This window comes from Carcharodon carcharias, chromosome 6, assembly GCF_017639515.1.
Source record: "Carcharodon carcharias isolate sCarCar2 chromosome 6, sCarCar2.pri, whole genome shotgun sequence".
NCBI lineage: Eukaryota > Metazoa > Chordata > Chondrichthyes > Lamniformes > Lamnidae > Carcharodon > Carcharodon carcharias.
In genome coordinates this window covers 182,174,660-182,197,873 of record NC_054472.1, presented here as the reverse complement: position 1 = coordinate 182,197,873, position 23,214 = coordinate 182,174,660, and the positions used below count along the sequence as shown (strand labels likewise).

General features: G+C 41.6%; 1 protein-coding gene across 10 annotated transcripts in view; it reads left to right on the top strand.

Moving 5' to 3' along the window:
• The window catches only part of LOC121278899 (vacuolar protein sorting-associated protein 13B-like), a 1,102,197-nt gene that overhangs the window by 300,996 nt on the left and 777,987 nt on the right, over positions 1-23,214 (top strand). For all 10 annotated transcript variants that reach the window (XR_005943292.1, XM_041189400.1, XM_041189399.1 and 7 more), the window contains one exon: positions 3,795-3,979. Coding sequence is in view for 9 of the 10 variants with exons in the window: in XM_041189400.1 (XP_041045334.1) it covers positions 3,795-3,979 (185 nt within the window). In the remaining variant the exon portion in view is untranslated. The remainder of the gene's footprint in view (positions 1-3,794; positions 3,980-23,214) is intronic.

Here is a 23,214-nt window from a genome sequence, read left to right as displayed (position 1 = left end):
ACAATACCAAGTCTGGTGTAGCCTGTTCTCTGACTGGCTCCAGAATATGCCGTTCTAGGAAACTATCCCTAAAACACTATGAATTCCTCATCTAGGCTACCTTTCCCATCTGATTTTATCTAGTCTATAGATAATCATCCATGATTATCGCTAACTTTTTGACAAGCTCCCATTATTTCTTCCTTTATACTGCACCCTACCATGTCATTACTGTTAGGCGGCCTATACATCACTCCTGCAAGTGACTTCTTGCTTTTATCATTTCTGATCTCTACCCAAACAATCTGTACATCCTGGTTTTCTGAATTTAGGTCACCCTCTCTAAAGTGCTAATACCATCATTAATTCACAGAACCACCCCTCCACCTTTTCCTGTCTCCCTGTCCTTCCTAAATGTCATGTGCTCTTCAATATTCAGGTCCCAATTTATGTTATCCTGCAGCTAAGACTCTGTAATATCTATCAGATCGTACTTATTTATTTCTCTTTGCACTTTCAATTCATCCATTTTGTTACAAATGCTACATTCATTCAGATGCAGAGCCTTTAGTTTTGTCCTTTTAATATTTTTGTAACCTCTAACCTTACTTACTGATGTACCCTTAGCTTTGTACTCTCTATCCATTCCTGTCATGGTCTGTTTATCTTTTCTCATATTAATATCTTTATGTATTGCCTTGTTGCTACTCTTTGAATTACCACATCTTCCCAGTTTGATTCCTCCCCCTACCCCCACCGACTGTTTAGTTTAAAACCCTCTCTACTTCCCTATATGCTGGCTAGAACACCGGTCCCAGCAGGGTATAATACTGGTGCCAGTGCATAATGGTTCCCATGAACTGAAGCCCACCCCTCTTTACATCAGTCTTTGAGCCATGCATTTGTTTCTCTAATCTTATTTCCCTTATGTCAATTTGCATGTGACTGAGGTAACAATCCAGAAATATTACCTTTGAGGTTCTGTTGCCTAGCTCCTCATACTGACTATGTCGCTGGCACCTACATGGACCATGATGAATGGATCCTCCCCTCCCACTGCAAGTTCCCCTCCAGCCCTGAGCAGATGCTCCAATCCCTGGCGTTGGGCAAGTAACACAACCCTCTGGATTTTTGATCTTTCCTGCAGAGCAGTGTCACCCCCCTCACTATACTGTTCCTTACTACCACTGCATTCCTTTTTGCTCCCCCCCCCCCCCCCCCCCCACTTGAATGGCTCCCTCTACCACGCTGCCATGGTCAGTCAGCTCATCCATCCTGCAGCCCCCACTCTCCTCCAAACAAGCTGAGAGAACCTCAAACCTGTTGGACAAAAGAAAAGGCCGAGGCTCCTGCACTTCTGCCTTCTCGGAACCCTTACCTGCCTCACTTGCAGTCTCGCTCTACTGTCCCTGACCACTGACCAAATCAGAAGACCCTGTCCTAAGCAGTATGACTGCCTCCTGGTGTAAAGTATCCATGTACCTTCCCCCTCCCTGATGTGTCACAGTATCTGCAGCATGGCCCCCAGCTCAATAACTCTGAGCCAAAGCTCTTCAAGCTGTGAACACTTACTGCAGATGTGTAAGTGTCTGCATTAAGTATGGAGAAGTGTGATATTTTGAAGGTGAAAGTGGCCAGTCTTCCACTTGTTTGATGTTGATGCCCAGGTTTACCATTCCATCACAACTCTGTCCCAACACCGTATCATTAAAGTGCTTGTCCTGCATCCAGTTTCAGACAAACTACAATTTCTGCAGCACGTGATTATGATGCCTGAAACCATTGTCTTTGACTGCTCACCACAATCTCCATATCCTTGCTAACACTTGCATTCTCTGTTTACAACTTTGGCACCCTTTTTTGCTCTGAAATACAGCCTTAATTACCCAAGTGTCCTAACGCCTGCCTCTAGGTTGGCTGGTAGATCGAGTCTTGTTCCTGCACCAGCCATGTATCAAAAGCCATTGAGGCCCAGGGCATGGGAACTCGTTATCCACGGATTCCTCATTGCTAGCCCACACCCCCTTATCACAACACCATATAATGGTGGTTAGAGGTTCTGGCACTCACAAGGGCATCCTTGGTTCAGAAAGAGTTTAGGACCTGACTTGCTCAGGATGTGCTTTATATTTTTAAGCTATACCAGTACACTCCTACCAGTTATAGCAGAAGTATGCCAGACTGGGCACAGGTTTTCCAATCCTATGCCTGTTGCTGCAGAGTGCCATGTATCAGCCATGTAACAAAACAATTGTACTAGCTCATAGCTTTCATATAACAAAATGTGTGTTGTGGCTTTTTAGTCAAAAAAGCACAATGCTTTTTTAAATGGTGTTGGCTATTCATTGAAGAGGTGATGGAAGTCCATCTGTATACATAACCCAGTATAAGTGGCCTTTCACAGCTTAAAACAAAGAAGTTTGAGCCTAGTTCAACCCGCATCATTCAACCTGCATCATTCCTTGGACTGCTTCCAAAATAGTTGAGAAAGTATTTGCCATGCATCTGATCCAGTTATTTTGGATTGGCAGAACGAAAAAAAAAGATGAACCCAAAGTCAACTTTATTAAATGTTACAGCTGCAGAAAGCATTTCTTACCTAACTTCATTTTGTTATTTGTATATTTGTTTCCGGCACGTGGGTGTGGCTGACAAGGCTATGTTTATTGCCCTTTCCTCTTTACTCTGTGAAGTTGTTGGTGGACTACTCTCTTGAACTGCTGCAGTCTTTATGGTGGTGGAGTTCCCACAATGGTAATTTTGGTGATTTCAAGAGTTTGACCCAGTGGTAGTGCAAGTACAGTGATATATTTCAAAGTCAGGATGATGTGTCACTTAAATTTTATGGCATTCGTGTGACTTTTTTTCTTGTTTTCTTGGCAGCAAGCTTGGTGGATTGCTGTAGCATGTCTTGGAGCAAGCACATACATACTGCAGCCATAGTATGCCAGTGATGGATAGGTTTGACATTGAGCTTAGGAGCATGAGTAATGTAAAATCGTACTATTTGAATAATCTTGTGGCTTCTGTGGCTGCATCAATCCAGGTGCATGACGATTAATTCATTCAACTCCTGATTTGTATGTCTGATGTTGGAGATATTTCAAAGAGTCAGGAAGTGAGACACTTGTGACAGAGTAATCAGCCTCTGCCCTAGTTGTCCTGATATGCTCTTCAGATGATTGGTCCAGTTAGGTTACTGCCTAAGATGTTGATCGTAGCAAAGGTGATGAATGTGAAGGTCAGGCTGTGGTAATTTTCTGTTTCATGAAATGGCCATTGTCTGGCACTTAAGTGGCTCAAATGTTTCCTGCCACTTGTCATCCCAAGCCCAATGCCATTACTATTTAGTATAAGTAATAGTAATTGCCTGTATTTCACCAATCTAACTATATACTATAAATTTATATACTAAAAATATCTGTTTGAAGTCTTTAAAACTGGAAAAAGGTATGATAGGGTATATGTAGAGCACATGTTTCCGCTTGTGAGTCTAAAACCAGGGGCCATGAACATAAGGCAGTCATTAATAAATCAAATGAGGAATGCAGGAGAAGCTTCTTCACTCAAGTGCTGAGCATGTGCAGTGGTTGAGATGAATAATATAGATGAATTTAAGGGGAAGCTAGATTAAGTGCATAAGAGAAAGGAAAAGAGGATATACTGTTGTGTGTGACTAAGTAAGGTCTTGGGTGGAGCATAAACGTCAGCATGGATCTGTTGGGTTGAATGGCCTGTTTCTGTGGTGTAACGTTCTTTATAAATCCATTCTGTGTAAGTTTACACCTTGGTTGATTTCTGTTTCTTTTCAATAGGATGAAACGCCCATTTGTCCCAACAACAGAATGCATATTTGAATTACCCAGTCTGACTTTACAAGCTACAAGGGCCCAGACCCTGCTGCTGCAAACCATTTTACAGAGTTGGACGCACAATATAGGAGCATCAGTATCATTACCAGTAGATGAAGCTTTACTAAAGGACATCTTCAGACCTTCAGGTAAGGTGGTGCAGTGTTCTTTTAATTAACTGCAACATTGTCACCATCTGTAACTAAAGACTAGGATATGTTCTTTAATAGCCTTTTATTATTGGCCACTTGGCAACCAGATACTGATAATTTGAATGCAGCTTCTCTCAAAATCATTTGTCACAATTGCGATGAATTTCATGTTCTTTGCACCCACTGTGATCTTGGTTCATTTCAGAACAATGATAGGAAAAAATAGTGAATTGTAAGGATGGGTTTTGCTTCACAGTTGCAGAGAAATTTGATGATAACATTGGAGAACTCTCTGATCTGTAATACTCCTGACCTCCATGTTGTAGAAGGTTACATGATGAACCCAGGTTTCTTCAGGAGGAATTGGATGAAGAGAAGAATGAGGATAAATCAGTGAGATTGCAAATGGTCACATTTTTCTATTAAAGCTTCAGAATCTATTCATTTTTACATGAAAATAATTTTGTTTTCTTCTATTTTTAAATGTGCTACTTTTCTATTCAGTGCCACAGCTGTTGTCATATTTATATATAACTCCTCCATTCTCTAAGAATAAACCCTAGCTTGGAAAAACAAAATTATTTTACATAACAATAGTTTCTCCCCCACCCCCCCCCCCCCCCCCCCCCCCCCCCCCCCCCCCACCCCCCGCCCAATAAGAACACCTGGTGGTTTTCCCTGAAAAGACAGCACCTTCCAACTGATTAAAATATGGCATTGTTTTAATTCTGGGTCATAATTAAAGCAGTCCTCGAGAGATAAATGTTACCACCCCATTAATATAGGAAGCATATTGCTGAAAAATGAATTTGTCACGAAAACCTAGTACTTGAATTTTAGGAACTTCTAGGTCATGTGGGTGATTTACAACTCACATTTTTGAGGTTATTGCACTGAGTCACAAGCGCAGTCTTCAGAGGAGCCTTTACACTGCTCTGAACAGTACCTGGCACACTTTGCTTAACAATGTTATAACCTTCAAATTACAACTACAGAAATCTTCAACATTATTCTTTGTAGCAATTCTAAATGCAAGTAAGTGTAAGAAGACAAGTATTTTTAAACACATTCATTGAAAGTCTAACTGCAATATTCCATATACTTGTTTTTTGTAAAAAGTGTGGATATTTGTAGGAGTTAAATGAGAAATAATTGAAGTGAATAATTTAAATCTCACTCGTAATCACCGCATCAAGGAAGTCTGGTTCTTATGAATTAAGATCAGTTGTGGATGAATCCTCAGGTTGAGACATGCATGTCATTCCACAAGCAGTCTGAGCATCTTCATGGGAATTGACTGTCACTGTCCTATACTTGTACTGTAGCGATGTGAACTGGATATCTGTGTATTTTGCATGTGTATCTCTTCAGTCTCTCTGAAGATGAACTGAGTGAACATGGTGCCACAAGACTTGATTTATTTCCTATTGAACATCTGTATTGAACAAAAGTGTTTAAAGCTTTGGCTATGACACCTGGAACATGGCTGTTTGCTGTTTTGACTGCACATTTTAACTAGTACATTATTTAGGTAGACTATTTTGTTGGCCATTGAAAACTCAACGTTATCAACCATTGACTCAAATCCATATTTTAACTAGCCATCAGTTAGTAGGTGGTGCATGTGTTGTAACCACAATGATTCAGTTTGAAACTAAGTTGATGTCTGTTCAAATGTGCTTGAAATTAATAAACCTGTGCCAAAAAGGGAATGTTCATACGAGTAATAATCGTTGGTATTACATTCAGATACAGCATCGCAATATGTCAGATATAATCTGAAGATATTGGAGGAAATATTTTTAATGCTGCGAATTGATGTTCTAACTGAGGCACTTTTGAGTTCAGGCAAGCATGATGTTAAGAGTATTTGAATGACCTGATATTTTCTTTCAAACTTCTCAAATCTAATTTATAAGAAAAAAAAAAATCATCCTTATTTTTAATAGCTGTAAGTAGGCGTACTTAAATAGGGCTAAAAATGTAGTTGCAAATGTCTGTTTTTCAGTAAATACCGCTGCTTTGTTACCAATATCTCATTCATTAGCCACACATTCTTTACTGTTGTGGCCATGTGTCACCTTGGGAAAAATTATCCCCTGTTGGGTGGGGGGGGGGTGCACAAACCCAATTGGCACCCCCAATCGGGGCTGTGCCGCCATTTTATATGGGTGGGCCAGTTAAGGCCCGCCCAGTGTGACACTCACCTGGAAGTGCTAAGCGCTCCCTGTGTGGGCAGGGGGGTGGATTCCCTGAGTCGGGGCCGGTGCTCTTCTGTGCATGCGCGCAAAAGAGCTCAGAAATCAGTTTGATATTTAAAAACTTTTAAAACATGTCCCCCTCATGTGGCACTGTCACATGAACTGGGACATGTCAAGGAATCATTTTAAAAATTTTATTGAATTTTAAAACACTTCATGAAACCTTATCACGCCCATGGATGAGGTTTCATGAAAAATGTAAGGCCACCTGGGCTCATTTAATTGCTTAAATTTGTTTTTAACAGGCCTTAATAGGCCTTTGACAGTTCGGCGGGCACAGCCGAACTGGAAAACTAAATGACGCGCGGTGACGTTGGGACACCCACCCGACGTCACTACCTGTCATTTTACGCGTGGTGAGCGGGACCCGCCTCCGCTCACCGACCGGAGAATTCAGCCCCTTATGTACTTTGGATGCACCACTGTGGCTACTTAGAACAGAATATTGGAATTGGGAATGAACCGAAATTGCCAGCATCATATTTTGATGTCACTTCATTTTTTTATAACGCTTATATGCGTAGTTACATCAGTGTAATCTTATGTAAGATACACATGGCTTTATTTTACGGCTTTGTTTATTGAAAGAATCCTCCAATTCTTAGGAAGATGATCAAGAGTTCTGTGGTATATTGAGTCTTTTCAGAATTTGCCAAAAACCATTGCATACCATTTAATTGGAGAGTATTGGCAGGCTCTGGCAGGTGCTCAGTGTCTTTTTTTTATTATTTAATTAGCTTGCAGCAGCAGGCGCTTTGCTCAAAGCCACGTGCCTTCAATTTGCTGTTTATTAGAATATTGGTTGAGAGGTGTCATTGAGTGAATTACAGGTGCAAATGCCTCCTGTTTAATTTGGGAATAATTGGAAAGTAGACCTACCATCAGTCACAGCTCAGAGGGGGGAGAAAAAAATGACACAGAAAAGTGCTACTGGGTGCAAGTACAAAGCTAGTGTGTTGACCTGCCTCAAGCCCATCTGCCACTGAAATTCTCATTTATGCTTTTGCTAACTCCTAAATTTGATTCTCTGCAGTGACCTATCCTCCACCCTGCACAAACTTCGACTCATCTGAAACACTACACGTGTAGTCTGCCTAGCTTGCTACCATCCTCGTCTTTGCTGACCGACATTTGCTTCTAGTCCTTCTAGTTCTTTAAATATAACATTGTCAGTGTGTTTAAATTAATTTGTGGCTTTTCCTCCCCTTACCTCTACAAACTCCCTGGACACATAATAAAAATAAAATACCGAGCATGCTGGAAATCTGAAATAAAAACAGAAAATGCTGGAATAACTCAGCAGGTCTGGTAGCATCTGTGGAGAGAGAAACAGAGTTAACGTTTCAAGCTCATATGACTCTGAAGAAGATTCAGAGGGTAGGGTAGTTATATTAGGTGATTTCAACTTTCCCAAAATTAATTGGGATAGACAGTGTTAAGGGGTTGAATGGAATGGATTTCTTGAAATGTGTACAGGAGAATTTTTAGGTCAATATGTAGAAGGTCCAACAAGGGACGGCGCAGTGCTGGACCTAATTCTGGTGAATGAAGCCGGACAGGTGGCTGAGGTGGTGGTGGGAGAGCATTTTAGTGATAGTGACCACAACGTGGTACAATTTAAGCTTTTTATGGACAAAGAAATAGACAAGTTGCAAAAAAATGTTTTGGATTGGGGGAGGGTGGATTTTAGTAAAATAAGGCAGGACTTGGCCAAGGTAGATTGGGAACAGCAATTGTGGAGAAATCTATAGAGGAGCAGTGGTGGTGCGGGGGGTGGGGGGGCATTCAGAAAGGACATGGGGAACGTACAGGCTCAATATGTTCGCTCTAGTGTGATAGGAAGGAGAAACAAGCCCAGTGAACCATGGATGACCAGATATTCAGGTTATGATGAAAAGGAAAAGAGAGGCTTTTAGCAGGTACAAGGGGAACAAATCAGCGGAGGCATTAGTGGAGTACAGAAAGTGCAGAGTGGAGCTTAAGAAAGCAATTAGGAGAGCAAAGAGGGGATATGAGAAAGCTCTGGCTGGTAAAAGTAGGGAAAATCCCAAGATATTCTATAAGTATATCAATGGGAAGAGGATAATCAGGGAAAGAGTAGGGCCCATACGGGACCAAGGGGGCAATCTATGGATGGAGCCAGAGGACATCGGTAGAGTGTTGAACAAATACTTCACATCTGTCTTCACCCAACAGAATGAGGATGAAAGTATCGAACTTGGGGAGAGAGACTGCAAGGTTCTTGAGCAAATTAATATAGGGAGTGACAAGGTATTGGAGATGTTGGCAGGCTTAAAAGTGAACAAATCTTCAGGCCCAGATGATTTGTGTCCCAGACTGCTGAGGGGGGCAAGAGAGGAGATCGCAGGGGCTCTGACCCAAATTTTTAATTCTTCTCTGACCACAGGGGAGGTGCCAGAGGACTGGAGAACAGCTAATGTGGTTCCACTATTTAAGAGGGGTTGTAGAGATAAGCCACGGAACTACAGGCCAGTGAGTCTCACGATAGTGGTAGGGAAACTATGGGAAAAAATTCTGAAGGAGAGAATCTAGCTCCACTTGGAGAGGCAAAGTTTGATCAGGGATAGTCAGCATGGCTTTGTCAGAGGGAGGTCATGCCTAACAAATTTGATTGAATTTTTTGAGGAGGTGACCAGGTGTGTAGATGAGGGTAGTGCAGTTGATGTGGTTTATATGGATTTCAGCAAAGCCTTTGACAAGGTCCCACATGGGAGACTTATAAAGAAGGCAAATGCGCACGGGATACAGGGTAGTTTGATGAGGTGGATTCAAAATTGGCTTAGTTGTAGGAGGCAGAGGGTAATGACGGAAGGATGCCTTAGTTACTGGAAGCCAGTGTCCAGTGGGGCACCACAGGGATCTGTGCTGGGTCCCCTATTATTCGCCATTTACATAAACAACATAGATGACTATGTGGGGAGGAGGATTAGTAAGTTTGCAGATGGCACAAAGATTGGCTGGGTGGTTAACAGTGAGGTTGAGTGTCTTGGGCTGCAGGAAGATATAGACAGGATGGGCAGATAAGTGGCAGATGGAATTTAACCCTGAAAAGTGTGGGATGATACACTTTGGAAAGAGTAATTTGAGAAGGAAGTATTCAATGAATGGCATGACACTAGGAAGTTCTGAGGAACAAAGGGACCTTGGCGTGTGTGTCCATAGATCTCTGAAGGAGGAGGGGCATGTTAGTGGCGTGGTGAAAAAGGCATATAGCACACTTACCTTTATTATTATTATTCAAGGCATAGATTGCAAAAGTAAGGAGGTCATGTTGGAGTTGTATAGAACCTTGGTGAGGCCACAGCTGGAGTACTGTATGCAGTTCTGGTCATCATTGTAGGAAGGATGTGATTGCACTGGAGGGGGTGCAGAAGAGATTCGCCAGGATGTTGCCTGGGATGAAACATTTAAGTTATGAAGAGAGGTTGAATAGACTTGGGTTGTTTTCTTGGAGCAGAGAAGACTGAGGGGCGACCTGATCGAGGTGTACAAGATTATGAGGAGCATGGACAGGGTGGATAGGGAGCAGCTGACCCTGAGTTGAAGGGTCAGTCATGAGGGAACATAAGTTCAAGGTGAGGGGCAGGAGGTTTGGGGGGGTGGATATTAGGAAAAACTTTTTTACCCAGAGGGTTGTGACAGTCTGGAATGCACTGCCTCGGAGAGTGGTGGAGGCGGGTTGCCTCACATCCTTTAAAAAGTACCTGGACGAACACTTGGCATGTCATAACATTCAGGGCTATGGGCCAAGTGCTTGTAAATGGGATTAGATAGGGAGGTCAGGAGTTTCGCACGTGTTGGTGCATACTCGACGGGCCGAAGGGCCTCTCCTGCATTGTGTGATTCTGTGATTTATCTGACCCAGATAATTGGAATTAAAGATTAGCTGGCAAAACTGTAACTGAGCAATGGTCTACCTTTAAAGAAGAGATAATTGAGGCACAGCTAATATATATTACCCCACCAAAGGGAAAGTTAGGGCAAACAAGTCCAGAAATTCCCTGACTTTCAAAAGAAAGAGATTAAGATGAAGAAAAAAAAGTGTGCTTTTGACAGATGTTAGGTGGACAATGTAACCGAGAACCAGGCTGAATATGGATGGTTCAGGGGGAATTGAAAATGCAAATAATATAAGCAAAGAGAGACAATGAGGAGAGACTGGCAGCTAATGTAAAAAGGAATCCAAAGTCTTCCCATAGGTATATAAATAGTAACAAGGGTAATAAGATGAGTAATTGGACAGATTAGGGATCAAAAAGGGGACAGGCATGGGATCTGGGTTCATGGCTGAGGTATTAAATGAATACTTTGCACCTGTCTTTACCAAGGAAAATGATGCCGTGTCGTTCATCATGAAAGAGGGGGTAGCTCATTCACTTGAAGGGTTTAGAATTGATTAGGAAGAGGAATTGGATAGGCTGTCTGTACTTCAAACTGAGAAGGCACAAGGACCAGATGAGACGCATCCAAGGATACTAAAGCAGAACAAAAACAGAATTACCTGGAAAAACTCAGCAGGTCTGGCAGCATCGGCGGAGAAGAAAAGAGTTGACGTTTCGAGTCCTCATGACCCTTCGACAGAACTAGTTCTGTCGAAGGGTCATGAGGACTCGAAACGTCAACTCTTTTCTTCTCCGCCGATGCTGCCAGACCTGCTGAGTTTTTCCAGGTAATTCTGTTTTTGTTTTGGATTTCCAGCATCCGCAGTTTTTTTGTTTTTATTTTGATACTAAAGCAGACACTGGTTATAATTTTCTAAATTTCCTTTGACCTGGGTGGTTCCAGAGGACTGGAGAATTGCAAGAAAGGGTGTAAAGATAAGCCAGTTATCTGGATACTGTGTACAGTTTTGGTCTCCTTACTTAAAAAAAATATAATTGCATTAGAAGCATTTCAGAGAAGGTTCATTTGATTGATACCTGGGATGAAGGGGTTATCTTATGAGGAAAGGTTGGGCATGTATTAGAGTTTAGAAGAAAGAGAGGTGATCTTAATGAAACAGATAAGATCCTGAGGGAAATTGACAGGGTGGCTGAGAATGTTTCCCTTTGTGGGAGAGACCAGAATTAGGGGGCACAGTGTAAAAATAAGGGATCTTCTACTTAAGATGGAGATGAGAGATTTTTTTTCTCTCTGAGAGTCGTTGGTCTGTGGAATTCCCTTCCCCATAGAGCAGTAGAGGCTGGGTCATTGAATATTTTTAAGGTGAAGGTAGATAGATTCTTGTTTGGCAAGGGAATCAAAGGTTATTGGGGTAGATCAATGTCGAATTCGAAACACAAGATCAGCCATGATCTTATTGAATGGTGGAGCAGGCTCAAGGGACGAATGTCCACCTCCTGCTCCTATTTCATATTTGTATGTTAGGCCTTGAAACAGAGCTGGAGCTGCACATGTAACCATGAGAGGTCCCTTGGAGATCAATGCTAACTCGTGCGCGTCTCTCTTTCATGTTGCAAGAGGAGTCTGTCAGGAGCATGGAGCCTGCTCACCTAGCTGAATGCTTCGTGGCTTACAGAAGGCTGAGATGAAGGAGAAGAGAGTGACAAAGGTGCCTGAATGGGCGGAGGGAGGATCAGCACCCTTGGGAAGAAGTGATGGCTGGGGCTCATGGGCTGAAGAGCCACAGCATGCCATCGCGACCGATACCTAGCTAGACCCAGAGTCTACAGATGGCGCATATCATCACTGGAAATGACCAAGAACCAGTGTCTCCGAAGGCTGCGTATGTCCAGGGGACTGGTTGGGTTGCAGCTTGGGATATTAAAGGAAGTGGCTGCAGAGATAGTGGATGCACTGTTCATAACCTTCCAAGAATTGTTAGATTCTGGAAAGCACCAGAGGATTGGCGAACGGCCAATGTAACACCCTTATTCAAAAATGGAGGGAGACAAAAAACAGATAACTATAGGCCCCCTAGCTTAACATATGTCATAGGAAAAATGTTAGAGTCTATTATAAAAGATGTAACAGCAGAGCATTTAGAAATACATAATCTAATCAAGCAGAGTCAGCATGGCTTCATCTAGGGGAAATCATGCCTAACAAATTTATTAGAATACTTTGAAGAGGTGACAAGCAGGATAGATAAAGGGGATCCAGAAGACGTAATATATTTGGATTTCCAAAAGGTGTTTGATAAGGTACTGCACATAAGACTACTTAATAAGATAAGAGCCCATGGCATTGGGATTAGTATATTAGCATGGATAGAGGATTGGCTAATTAATAGAAGACGGGGAGTTGGGATAAGGGGGACATTTTTGGGATGGCAACCTGTAACTAGTGGAGCGCTACAGGGATCAGTGCTGGGGCCTCAATTATTTACAGTATTTATCAATGACTTAAACGAGGGAAGTGAATGTACTATCGCCAAGTTTGCAGATGACACAGAAATAGGTGGGAAGGCAAGGAGTCTACAGAGGGATATAGATAGGTTAAGTGAGTGGGAAAAAACTTGGCAGATGGAACATAATGTGGGAAAATGTGAAGTTATGCACTTTGGCAGGAAGAATAGAAGAGCTGAATGTTATTTAAATGGAGAAAGACTGCAGAAAGCTGCAGCACAGGGGAATTTGGGGGTCCTTGTGCATGAATCCCAAAAACCAACATACAAGCTCAACAGGTAATAGAGAAGACAAATGGAATGTTGGCCTTTTTTTCAAAGGGAATGGAGTAGAAAAATAGGGACATCTTTCTAAAACCATACAAGGCACTAGTTAGGCCACACCTAGAATACTGTGAACGGTTTTGGCCCTCTTATCTAAGGAAAGACGTAGCATTGGAGGCAGTCCAGAGAAAGTTCACAAGGTTGATCCTGGGTACGGAGGGATTTTCTTAAGAGGAGAGGTTGAATAGGTTGGGCCTGCACTCATTGAAGTTTGAAAAAATGAGAGGCGACCTTATTGAAACATATAAGATTCTAAGGGTGCTTGACAGGGTAGATGTTGAGAGGTTGTTTCCCCTTGTGGGAGAGTCCAGGATCAGAGGGCATAATCTCAGAGTAAGGGGTTTTCTGGTTGTGTTTTTGTGCTGGAAAAGAATGTATAACTGTAGCAATGCATACATTCATTCCTTAAATATTAGCCATTGCCTATCCACTGTCATACCTTTCATGAAGTTCCCCAACCTATCTTAGCCAACTCATGTCTCATACCTTTGTTGAGATTGGGACCCAAGTTTCAGATCAGATTACTTCACTTTCTCTCCTAATGAAGAATTCTATCATGTTACGGTCACTGTTTCCTGAAGAACCCTGTGCAACAAGATTATTAATTAACCCCTTCTCATTGCACAATACCAAATCTAGGATAGCCTGTTCCCTAACAAAAACAGAAAATGCTGGAAAAACTCAGCAGGTCTAACAGCATCTGTGGAGAGAAAAAAGACAGTGTTAACATTTCGAATCATTATGACTCTTCTTCAGAGCTCATACTCGAAACATTAACTCTGTCTTTTTTCTCTCCCCAGATGCTGTTAGACCTGCTGAGTTTTTCCAGCATTTTCTGTTTTTGTTTCAGATTTCCAGCATCTGCAATATTTTGCTTTTAGCCTGTTCCCTAGTTGGTTCTTTGACGTTCTGATCTAAAAAATCATCTCGTACACACTCCAGGATCTCATCTGCCACAGTAAGATTGTTAATTTGGTTTGCCTATATGTAGATTAAAGTCACCCATGATTACTGTAGCACTCTTGTTACATGCACCTCTAATTACTTGTTTAGTGCTGTCTTCTACCTTACCACTACTGTTTGGTGGCCTATAAACAATTCCCACTAATGCTTTCTGCCCCTTGTTGCTTCTTAGCTCCAAGCAGGCTGATTCTACATCTAGATTTTCTGAGCCAATATCCTCTCTCACTATTGCACTGATTTCATCCTTAACTAACAATGCCACTCACCTCCTTTTCCTTTTTGCCTGTCCTTCCTAAATATCGAGTATTCTTGGCTATTCAGTACCCAGCCTTGGTCACCCTTCAACCATGTCTCTGTTATTACAATCATATTGTACATGTTTACATCTATTCATGCTGTTAATATGTCTACCTTATTGTGAATGCTCCGTGCTTTCAGATACAGTGCCCGTAGACTAGTCTTTTAACAGTTTTACTCTTTTTTTTGTATTTAGGCCCTATTAGCTGCTGGCCCTCGTTTCCTCTGCCTTCCGCTTTTGCTTTCTATTTTTCTGTATTTCATTCCTATCTTTGTTTCCCACTCTTGTATCTCCCCACTCAGGTTCCCATGCCCCTGCCTCTCTAGTTTAAACCCTCCCTCACAGTACTAGCGAATACCCCCACAAGGATATCCAGGTCCTGCTGCAGTGCAATCTGTCTAGCTTTTAGAGGTCCCATCTTCCCCAATGCCTCAGGATTCTAAATCCCTCCCTCCTACACCATCTCTCCAGCCACACATTCATCTGGTCTATTCTCCTATTCCTGTTCACACTTGCATGTGGAACTGTGGATTACTATCTCTGAAGTCCTGATTTTTAATTTATTTCCTAGCTCCCTATATTCTGCTTTCAGGACCTCATCCCTCTTTTTATCGATGTCATTGGTAGTGATATGGATCACGGCCTCTGGTTGATAACCCTCCCCCTTTACAATGTTCTGCAGCCACTCAGTGACATCCTTGACCCTGGCACCAGGGAGGTAACATACCATGTTTGGTGCCATGTCTGCCCTGCAGAAATGTCTATCTGCTACCCTTACGATAGAATTCCCTAACGCAATTGCACCCCCACCTCGCCCCTCCCCCCAACCTGGGCCATGTACTGAACTACTCATGGTGCCACAGACTTGGCTCTTGCTATATTCCCCTGTGAAACCATCTCCCCCAGCAGTATCCAAATTGGCAGATATGTTGGAGAGGGAGATGGACCCAAGGATCTCCTGCACTACCTGCCTAGCGCTTTTACTCTGTCTCGTGGTCACCCATTCCCTTACTGCCTGTGCACTCTTTACGTGCGATGTGACCACCTCACTAAGTGCTATCCACCAAGACCCCAACCTTGTGGATGTTCCACAGTGACTCCAGCCACAATTTCAGATCCAAAACACAGATTTCAACTAGTTTTAGCTGGAGACTCTTCCTGCGCATTTGAGCACCTTGGCAGTAGAAGTTTCCTGACTTTCCACGTGGCACAGGAGGAGCATTCCACGTGGCCAAGCTGTCCTGCCATGGCTTACTCTTCACTTCCTCCAGACAATATTAAGGGCAGTAGAAATACTTGCCAGGTCCTACTTACCAGGGTTGCTACTTTTCTTTCTGAGGAAATGTAGAAAATGAATAGATCACCTCCTTCCCTCTTCAGCGAACTCCCTCACTCACCAAACTCCAATGTAAACACTCTAATGCAGCTGAACGCAGCACTCCAGTGTAGACAAGGCAGCACTGTGGATGGCTTCTTTTTATGTTCTCTGAATCAGGCTTCTGACAACCTGTTTAAATCAGTTATCAAATGAACTAGCTGCAGCTGCAAGCAGAGCCTGTATAACCCCTGTTTTAAACCCAGACTAAAATTCACCTGCTCCCAACCTAAAGAGCAACTTTTAGTTAATTACCAAATTAAAGAAAGTCTGGACTTTAGATAGAAATTAACCTTTAACAGCCCCTCACTCACCAAATTCGAACTTAAACACTCCAGTGCAGCCAAAAGCAGCACTCCAGTGCTGACCAATATAGGGCATCAATATACCGGAAAAGCCGTGCAAGGCTTGCATGATCTTAAAGATTTGGTTTGGATGAGAAGATAATTTCTAACTGCATTACATTTCAGTAAAATTGGATATTTTATTATTCTTGAAGGGCTTGCAATTTGAAAATCATTGATGTTCACTTATAGATTTTGACTTCCTGTACATAAGTAACCTGTCTGGCAGTGACACAGTTGGTTTTTAATGTTGTTAATTGCACCATAGATTAGTTTATGCAGCGCCTGTAATGGACATAATTAAACAAAAGACAATCAAATAAGAGACATTTGCTGCACTGCTGCTGAAGTTCTGAAGCAGAATTTGCTGTTACACTTCATACTTAGAAGTTGATTAAATTGATTGGGAGTTTTTTGAAGTGTTTGCATGGCAGCTCATAGTAATAGAGCATGGGAACAGTATGGTGTAAGAAATTATTTTGTGCTTATGATAATTAATGGAAATGATTGGGTAGATAGAGGACAACCCGATGTGGTAGTTCAGAGCAATGCTTCCCACGAAGGGTAGGGGAAATCCGGAACTCTTCCCTAAAAAAAACCTGGTGAAATTGGGACTCAGTTGAAAACTTCAAAACTGATAGGGTTGGATTTTTTGTTTGGCAAGGATTTCTGAACTCAGATGGGTAAATGAAGTTAAGATATAGATCAGCCATGATCTAATTGAATGGGGTTGAATGATCGTCCACTGTTCCTTTCTTATATTTCTAATTCTGCCTGTCCTTCAAACTTTGGTTCAATGTTGTCAGACACTGCAAACACTGAAATAGTAGATTGTAAATCAGTATAATTTTGGATGTTTTTTTCCCTCTCTCTTTAATTTCTTGCATGCTGTGTAGCATTCCTCAATTGACTGGGGAGGAATCTTGTAACAAACCTCTGCCAGTATCACACTGAACTGGCTATTGGATGTTCAAGGGTCTGGTGTGTTAACTGACCTCGTTTCCTTTTTTTTTAAAGAAACACTCTGTTTAGTTAACATTATCCTTAGGTGGCACTGTTAAATTCAACAACTAACTAAATTTAACATGGAAATTTGCAAACTGGACCTTGTGTCTTGCCACATCAGTGCACACTTCGTTTGCGCGCAGTTGCTGTCCATCACTAGAATACTTGCCTGAGTAGATATTGAACAGGAATAGAAAAACATTAGCGCTCATGAAGTCCGCTGGAAGATCCATTGAAAACATTACCATTTAGTTGATAAGTTACAAAAATGTATAATTTCAACGCTTAGATGTAAGTGTTTGAATAAGCTTATAAAACTGTGGTACTTTACGTTCATGTTGCATTAGTCCTTGGAGACAAAAGTTTCGTCTTTCATTTAATTCAATGTAATGGAGTGAAATTTTAAAAATGTGTATTTTTCAATTATATTTTATTTAATTGCTGAGATCAAAACTTCAGAATATATGGTTTGCAGATGTAACTTGATAGAAATGGCATATTTTGTTAGTTGCTAATGAACCGTGATACTCATAAGATTTAAGTGTTTATTGCAGAGCAAGAGAAAGAAGAAAATTGTCTAAGTGCTTTTCAGTACCAAGAATGCAACTAAATTTAATGTGACTGGTCTGGAAACCATTTCAAATTTTTATGTGAAGGATTTTTTGGTGAAACATTCCCAGTTCTGTCCCATTTCAGGATGCCGTCAGGTGGTGGACTAAAAAGTAAAGCAAGGTATTGGGCATAGAATGCAAAGCCTTTTATATTATTTTCTGTATGAGCTGTGACATAGCAGTCCAGTGACTAATATGGTGCCGTAAGGGATGCAATGTCCATATGGATTCTCTGGCGCATTGCCAGCAAGTGCATGTGAATGATTGCTTTTAGAGGGAATAGAATACTTTATAAAACATATGGAAACATTTCACTTAGTTCTCATAAGGACTCCGTCCCCAAGCACATCAATGATCACTCTTCCTGAAATTACTTGACTACTTGATTGTTCCAGAAATGTGGCATAAATTTGCATATTCAACATGTTTTTTTTAACCAAGTTATATTGCATATGAAACATTTTAAAGGCTTAATTATACTGTGGGTTGATGCATGTGCAACAAACTTTTTTGAACTGTAACGATCTTGCCTTGTCACATGTAAGAAGTGTTTTTTTAAAAATAGTTGAATCAGAAATATAGAGTGTATAATGCAAAGATTTTGTTGTCAGACACATGAAAAGGAGAGACTTGCAATTATGTAGCACCTTTGAGGACAATGGAATGTTTCAAAGCACTTTATAGCCAATTAAATGGTGTAGTCACTGTTGTAGGAAATGACAGTTAATTTGCACACAGCAAGCTCTCACAAACAGCAATGTGGTAAAGACCAGATAATCTGTTTTTGAGATGTTGATTGAGGGATGAATATTGACCAGGACGCAGGATAACTCCCTCGCTCTTCTTTGAAGTTTGTGGTAGGATTTTTTACATCCACCTGCTGGAGTCTTGCTTTAATGTCTCACTGGGAAGATAGCGCTTCTGACAGTGCAGCATTTCAGCAGGAGTGTCAGCCTTGATTTTTATACTCGGGACCTGGAGTGGGCCTTGAACCCAGAAACTCCTGACTCGGAGACGAGAACGTTACCAACTTAGCCGTGGTTGACACACTCTCTACCTATAACAAGTATTTTCTTCTGCTGCAAAAATTTATTTCAGACTTCTTTTGAAATTGCAATGGGCTCGTCCCAGCCACTCCCTTTGGCCAAGTGTTCCATGCTCCACCAAACAACTTTGCAAAGAAATTTCTCCAAACTCCTCTTCTCATAAATAAAGTTTTGCACCACTGGCATCATCTGAGGAAATCTCTGTGCTTTGAATGTCCTTTTTATATGGGCGGCTTAATGGTGGTACTGACAGTGGCCAAATTAACGTTTTGTATATATTCATCATTTCTATTTTAATCTTGTACTCCTATCCTTATTAATCAAAATAACTGTTGGTCTTTTACATTATTGCCTGAAAGAGCAAGTGTAATAATGGTTCTTTGTTCATCCACAGCTTTGAACATTTTCTGTTTAGTGTATACTGCTTCTACTGTTTATAAACACAACAGCTTGAGTTATATAGTGCCTCTCATGTAGGAAGCATTGCAAGCCAAAATGTATTATATCATATTCATATCAAGTTATATCTGCTACCCTTTTACCCATTTTGCTTACTTTTTTGAATTCTTTCATGGGATTTGAGTGTTGCTGTCTAGGCCAGCATTTGTTGCTCATCCCTTATTGCCCTTGAGAAGGAGGAGTGTATCTGCTTTCTTGAGCAGCTGTGCTGCATCTGGTGTAGTACACCCGCAGTGCTGTTTGGAAGGGAGTTCCAGGATTGTGAACCAACAAAACTGAAGGAACAGCAGTATGGTTCCAAGTCAGGATGATGTGTGTGATTTGGAGGGAATCTTGCAGGTGGTGGTGTTCCCATACATCTACTGCCCTTGTGGTTCTGGGTCATAGAGGTCACGGATTTAGAAAGTGCTGTTGAAGGAACCTTGGCAAGCTGCTACAGTGCCACTTGGAAATGGATCATCCACTGGGCACATCTGGCTGAAGATGGTTGCAGATGCTTCAGCTTTGACTTTTGCACTGTTGTTTAGGGCTCCCCCATCATTGTGGATGGGGATATTTGTGGAACCTCCTCCTCCAGTGAGTTGTTTAATTGTCCACCGCCATTCATGACTGGATGTGGCAGGACTGCAGAGCTTAGATCTGATCCATTGGTTGTGGGATTGTTTAGCCCTGTCTACTGCATGCTACTTCCGCTGTTTGGCATGAATTGTGGTCCTGTATTGTAGTGTCACCAGGTAAACATCTCATTTTTGCTATAAATCACGACATGTAAGACGATCCCATTTTTCCAGCCCCAACTATCATGTTTCATAGATTCCGCATACAAGGTGACCCTGCCCCCTCTTTTTCAGCCATGACATACTATACTCGCATTCTTAGTCAGAGTTAATTTTTCAGTCCACAAGTGCATGTTTTACTAATTTGTAAATCATGATTGGACGCAAGGGACCAAGCAAGCTGTGTTGCAGAGGTGCACTGGAGTTTATGAAAAGCCCATTCTTTGTGTTGGGTGCCAATAACATTTTGAAATGGTGACCATCCATATCCATGCAGGCAGTTCACTTTTATACTTGGTATATAATTCGACCCCTGTTTTTATTGGGATTTTTTGAGGTTTCAAAGGTCGACTTATATGCTAACAACTACAGTAGGTTTGCTTGGTGCTGCACCCGGAACCCTCTCTTGCACTCATTGAATCAAGGCTGATCCCCTTTCTTAATGGTAGCATGAGGGATATGCCAGGTCATACGTTTGTAGATTACGGTTGAATGCAATTCTGCCACTGCTGATTTTCCACAGTGCTTCATGGACACCCACTTTTGAGCTGCAGATCTGTTCTGAATGTATCTCTTTTAGCATGGTGATAGTGCTGCACAACACAATGGCTGGTATTCTCAGTGTGAAGTTGGGATTTTGTCTCCACAAGGACTATGCGGTGGCCACTCCTACCAATACTGTCATGGACAGATGCATCTGTGATAGGTTGGTGGGTGAGGTCAAGTAGGTTTTTCCCTCTTGTTGGTTCTCTCACCACCTGTCACAGGCCCACGATATGCTGGAACCTTTTACATTTCTCTTTGCTGTTTACTACATTCAACAATATCCCAGTGTTCCCTCTAAATTGAATGGCTGCGAAGCAGCCCAAAAGTTCCCATTCAGGTCACAAAGGAGTTTAGTAGAACCACACACTTATAGAAATTACCTCTGCGCTACAGAAAAATAATTAGAGGATACATTGGTCACCCACAACCCTTCTCCAAACTGCAGAGCAAAATGGAGCAGGAAATCTTTGTTTCCTGCCTCCCAGCCATTGTTGCTTAAGCCATATGTGCATTTCCTCTTTTACCATATGCTAAATTTTCAGGCAAGGCTATTCTGAGACACCTTATTGAATGTCTTCTGAAAATCCATATGCACTGCAACCACACGACATTGGTGTCATCTAACTAATTGACCAATTCTTCAGAAAAAAAAATTGGCTGCACGAATTTCTGAATGATTGCTAACTGTCACTTGGTAGTACAGAACATGAATGTTGTTAAAAAGAGTGACACATTGCCAAAGTTTTTCATCTTGCACTCAACAGGACAACCACAAGAATGCCAATGCTGAATTTCAAAGGATCATAACAACTTTTTCTACAGTAGAAAAGGATGATGATTGGTTGGCAAGTTGACTATGATTGGTTGAGTTGATGCCACACAGAAAGTAACATTTGATTTACTACATTCAACAATATCCCAATGTTCCCTCTAAATTGAATGGCTGCGAAGCAACCCAAAGGTTCCCATTCAGGTCACAAAAGAGGTTAATAGAACTGCACACTTATAGAAATTACCTGTGCACTACAGAAAAAGAAAGGAGCATTTGCGAGTTTGCTTGATACGCAGGGGAACAATGATCTGATCAAGATTGCCATTGTCCTGCAAGACAGTCAACATGCCAACCAGTCAACATCCTTTTCTCCTGGAGTGTAAATTGTCTTGTTCGTTTGAAATTTGACATTCTTGCATTTGTCCTCATGAGTGCAAGATGAAAAGCTTTGGCAAAAGAGCCTTTAACTTATGTTAGGCTGTTTAGAGGTTACCAGCATGGTGACCTGAGTTATAGAATCATTTACAGCAAAGGAGGAGGCCATTCTACCCATCAAATCCATGCTGGGTCTCTGAGGAGCAATCCAGACAGCTCCAATCTCCCTCTCTATACCTGTAGCCCTGCAGGTTTATTCCCTTCAATTGCCTAGTTTTCTTTTGAAATCATTGATCATCTCTGCTTCCACCGCCCTTGTGAGCAGCGAGTTTGATTACCACTTGCTGTGTAAGAAATTTCTCCCTCATATTCTCATATTCCAATCTCTTGCCCAAACCCCATGTCCTCATATGGGAACAGTTTTTCCTTGACCACCTTATCCAATCCTGTCATAACACGTCTGTCAAATATCCCCTTCACCTCCTTTGCTCCAAGGAGAACAAACCTATCTTCTCCAACCTTACTTAGTAGTTAAAGTCCTCTATCCTTGGAACTATTCTGATAAATCTCTGCACCCCCTCAAAGACCCCAAAGTGACCAGAACTGGATGCAGTACTCTGGTGACAGTTTCACCAGAGCTTTATTATAGGTTCAGCACAACTTCCCTGCTTTTGTACTCAATGCCTCTATTTATGAAGCCCATGATCCCATATGCTCCCTCTCACAATATGTCCTATTATTGTCAAACATTTGTGCACATGCACTCTCAGGTACCTCTGTACCTACACACTCTTTAGAACTATTACTGATTAAGTCTGTATTGCTTTTCCTTACCCTTTCTGCCAAAATACATCATCTCACACTTTCCTATATTATATTCCATCTGTCATTTTCCTACTATTCTGCTAGCTTATCTATGTTCTGTTACAGGGAATTCATATCAAACTCAATGTTTGCCACCCCTTCAAGTTTGGCACCATCGGCAAATTTTGAAATTTCACCCCATATTAAAATATCCAAGCCATTTTATATATATCAAAAAATAACAGTGGTCCTAGCGCTAACCCTTGGGGAGTACCACTGTCTACCAGCCTCCAGTCTGGAAGTAACTATTTACCACAGCTCAGTTTTCTGTTCTTAAGCCAGTTTTTTTTTAAGCCAAATTGACAATGACCTCCTATTCCATGAGCCACAGTTTTGTTAATCATCCTTATGTGGTACTTTGTTACAATCCAAAACCAAAACTGCTCTAACCTCAGTCACAGAGCTTCAGTATGCAGATGACGCTTGTGCTCACTCAGAAGCTGAGCCCCAGGTCATTGTTGCCTCCTTCTCCGAAGCACATGAAAAAATGGGCCTTTTGTTAAACAACTGGAAAACTAAAGTCTTCTTCCAACCAGCTCACACAGGAGAGTACCTCTCCCTATCGATTAAGAACAATGACAGGATGTTGTAAAATGTGGATAATTTTCTGTATCTTGGGAGCCTCCTCTCAATGAAAACAGACATAGCTGACAAAATTCATCAGTGTCTCTAATGGGCCAGCGCAGCCTTTGGCTGACTGAGGAAGAGTATTTGAAGACCAGCATCTCAAACCGTTCTGATGAAAGGGCATTAACCTTAAACGTTAACTCTGTCTCCACAGATGCTGCATGACTTGAGTATTCCCAGTATTTTTTGTTTTTATTGCTGCTATTTAACCAGGTCATA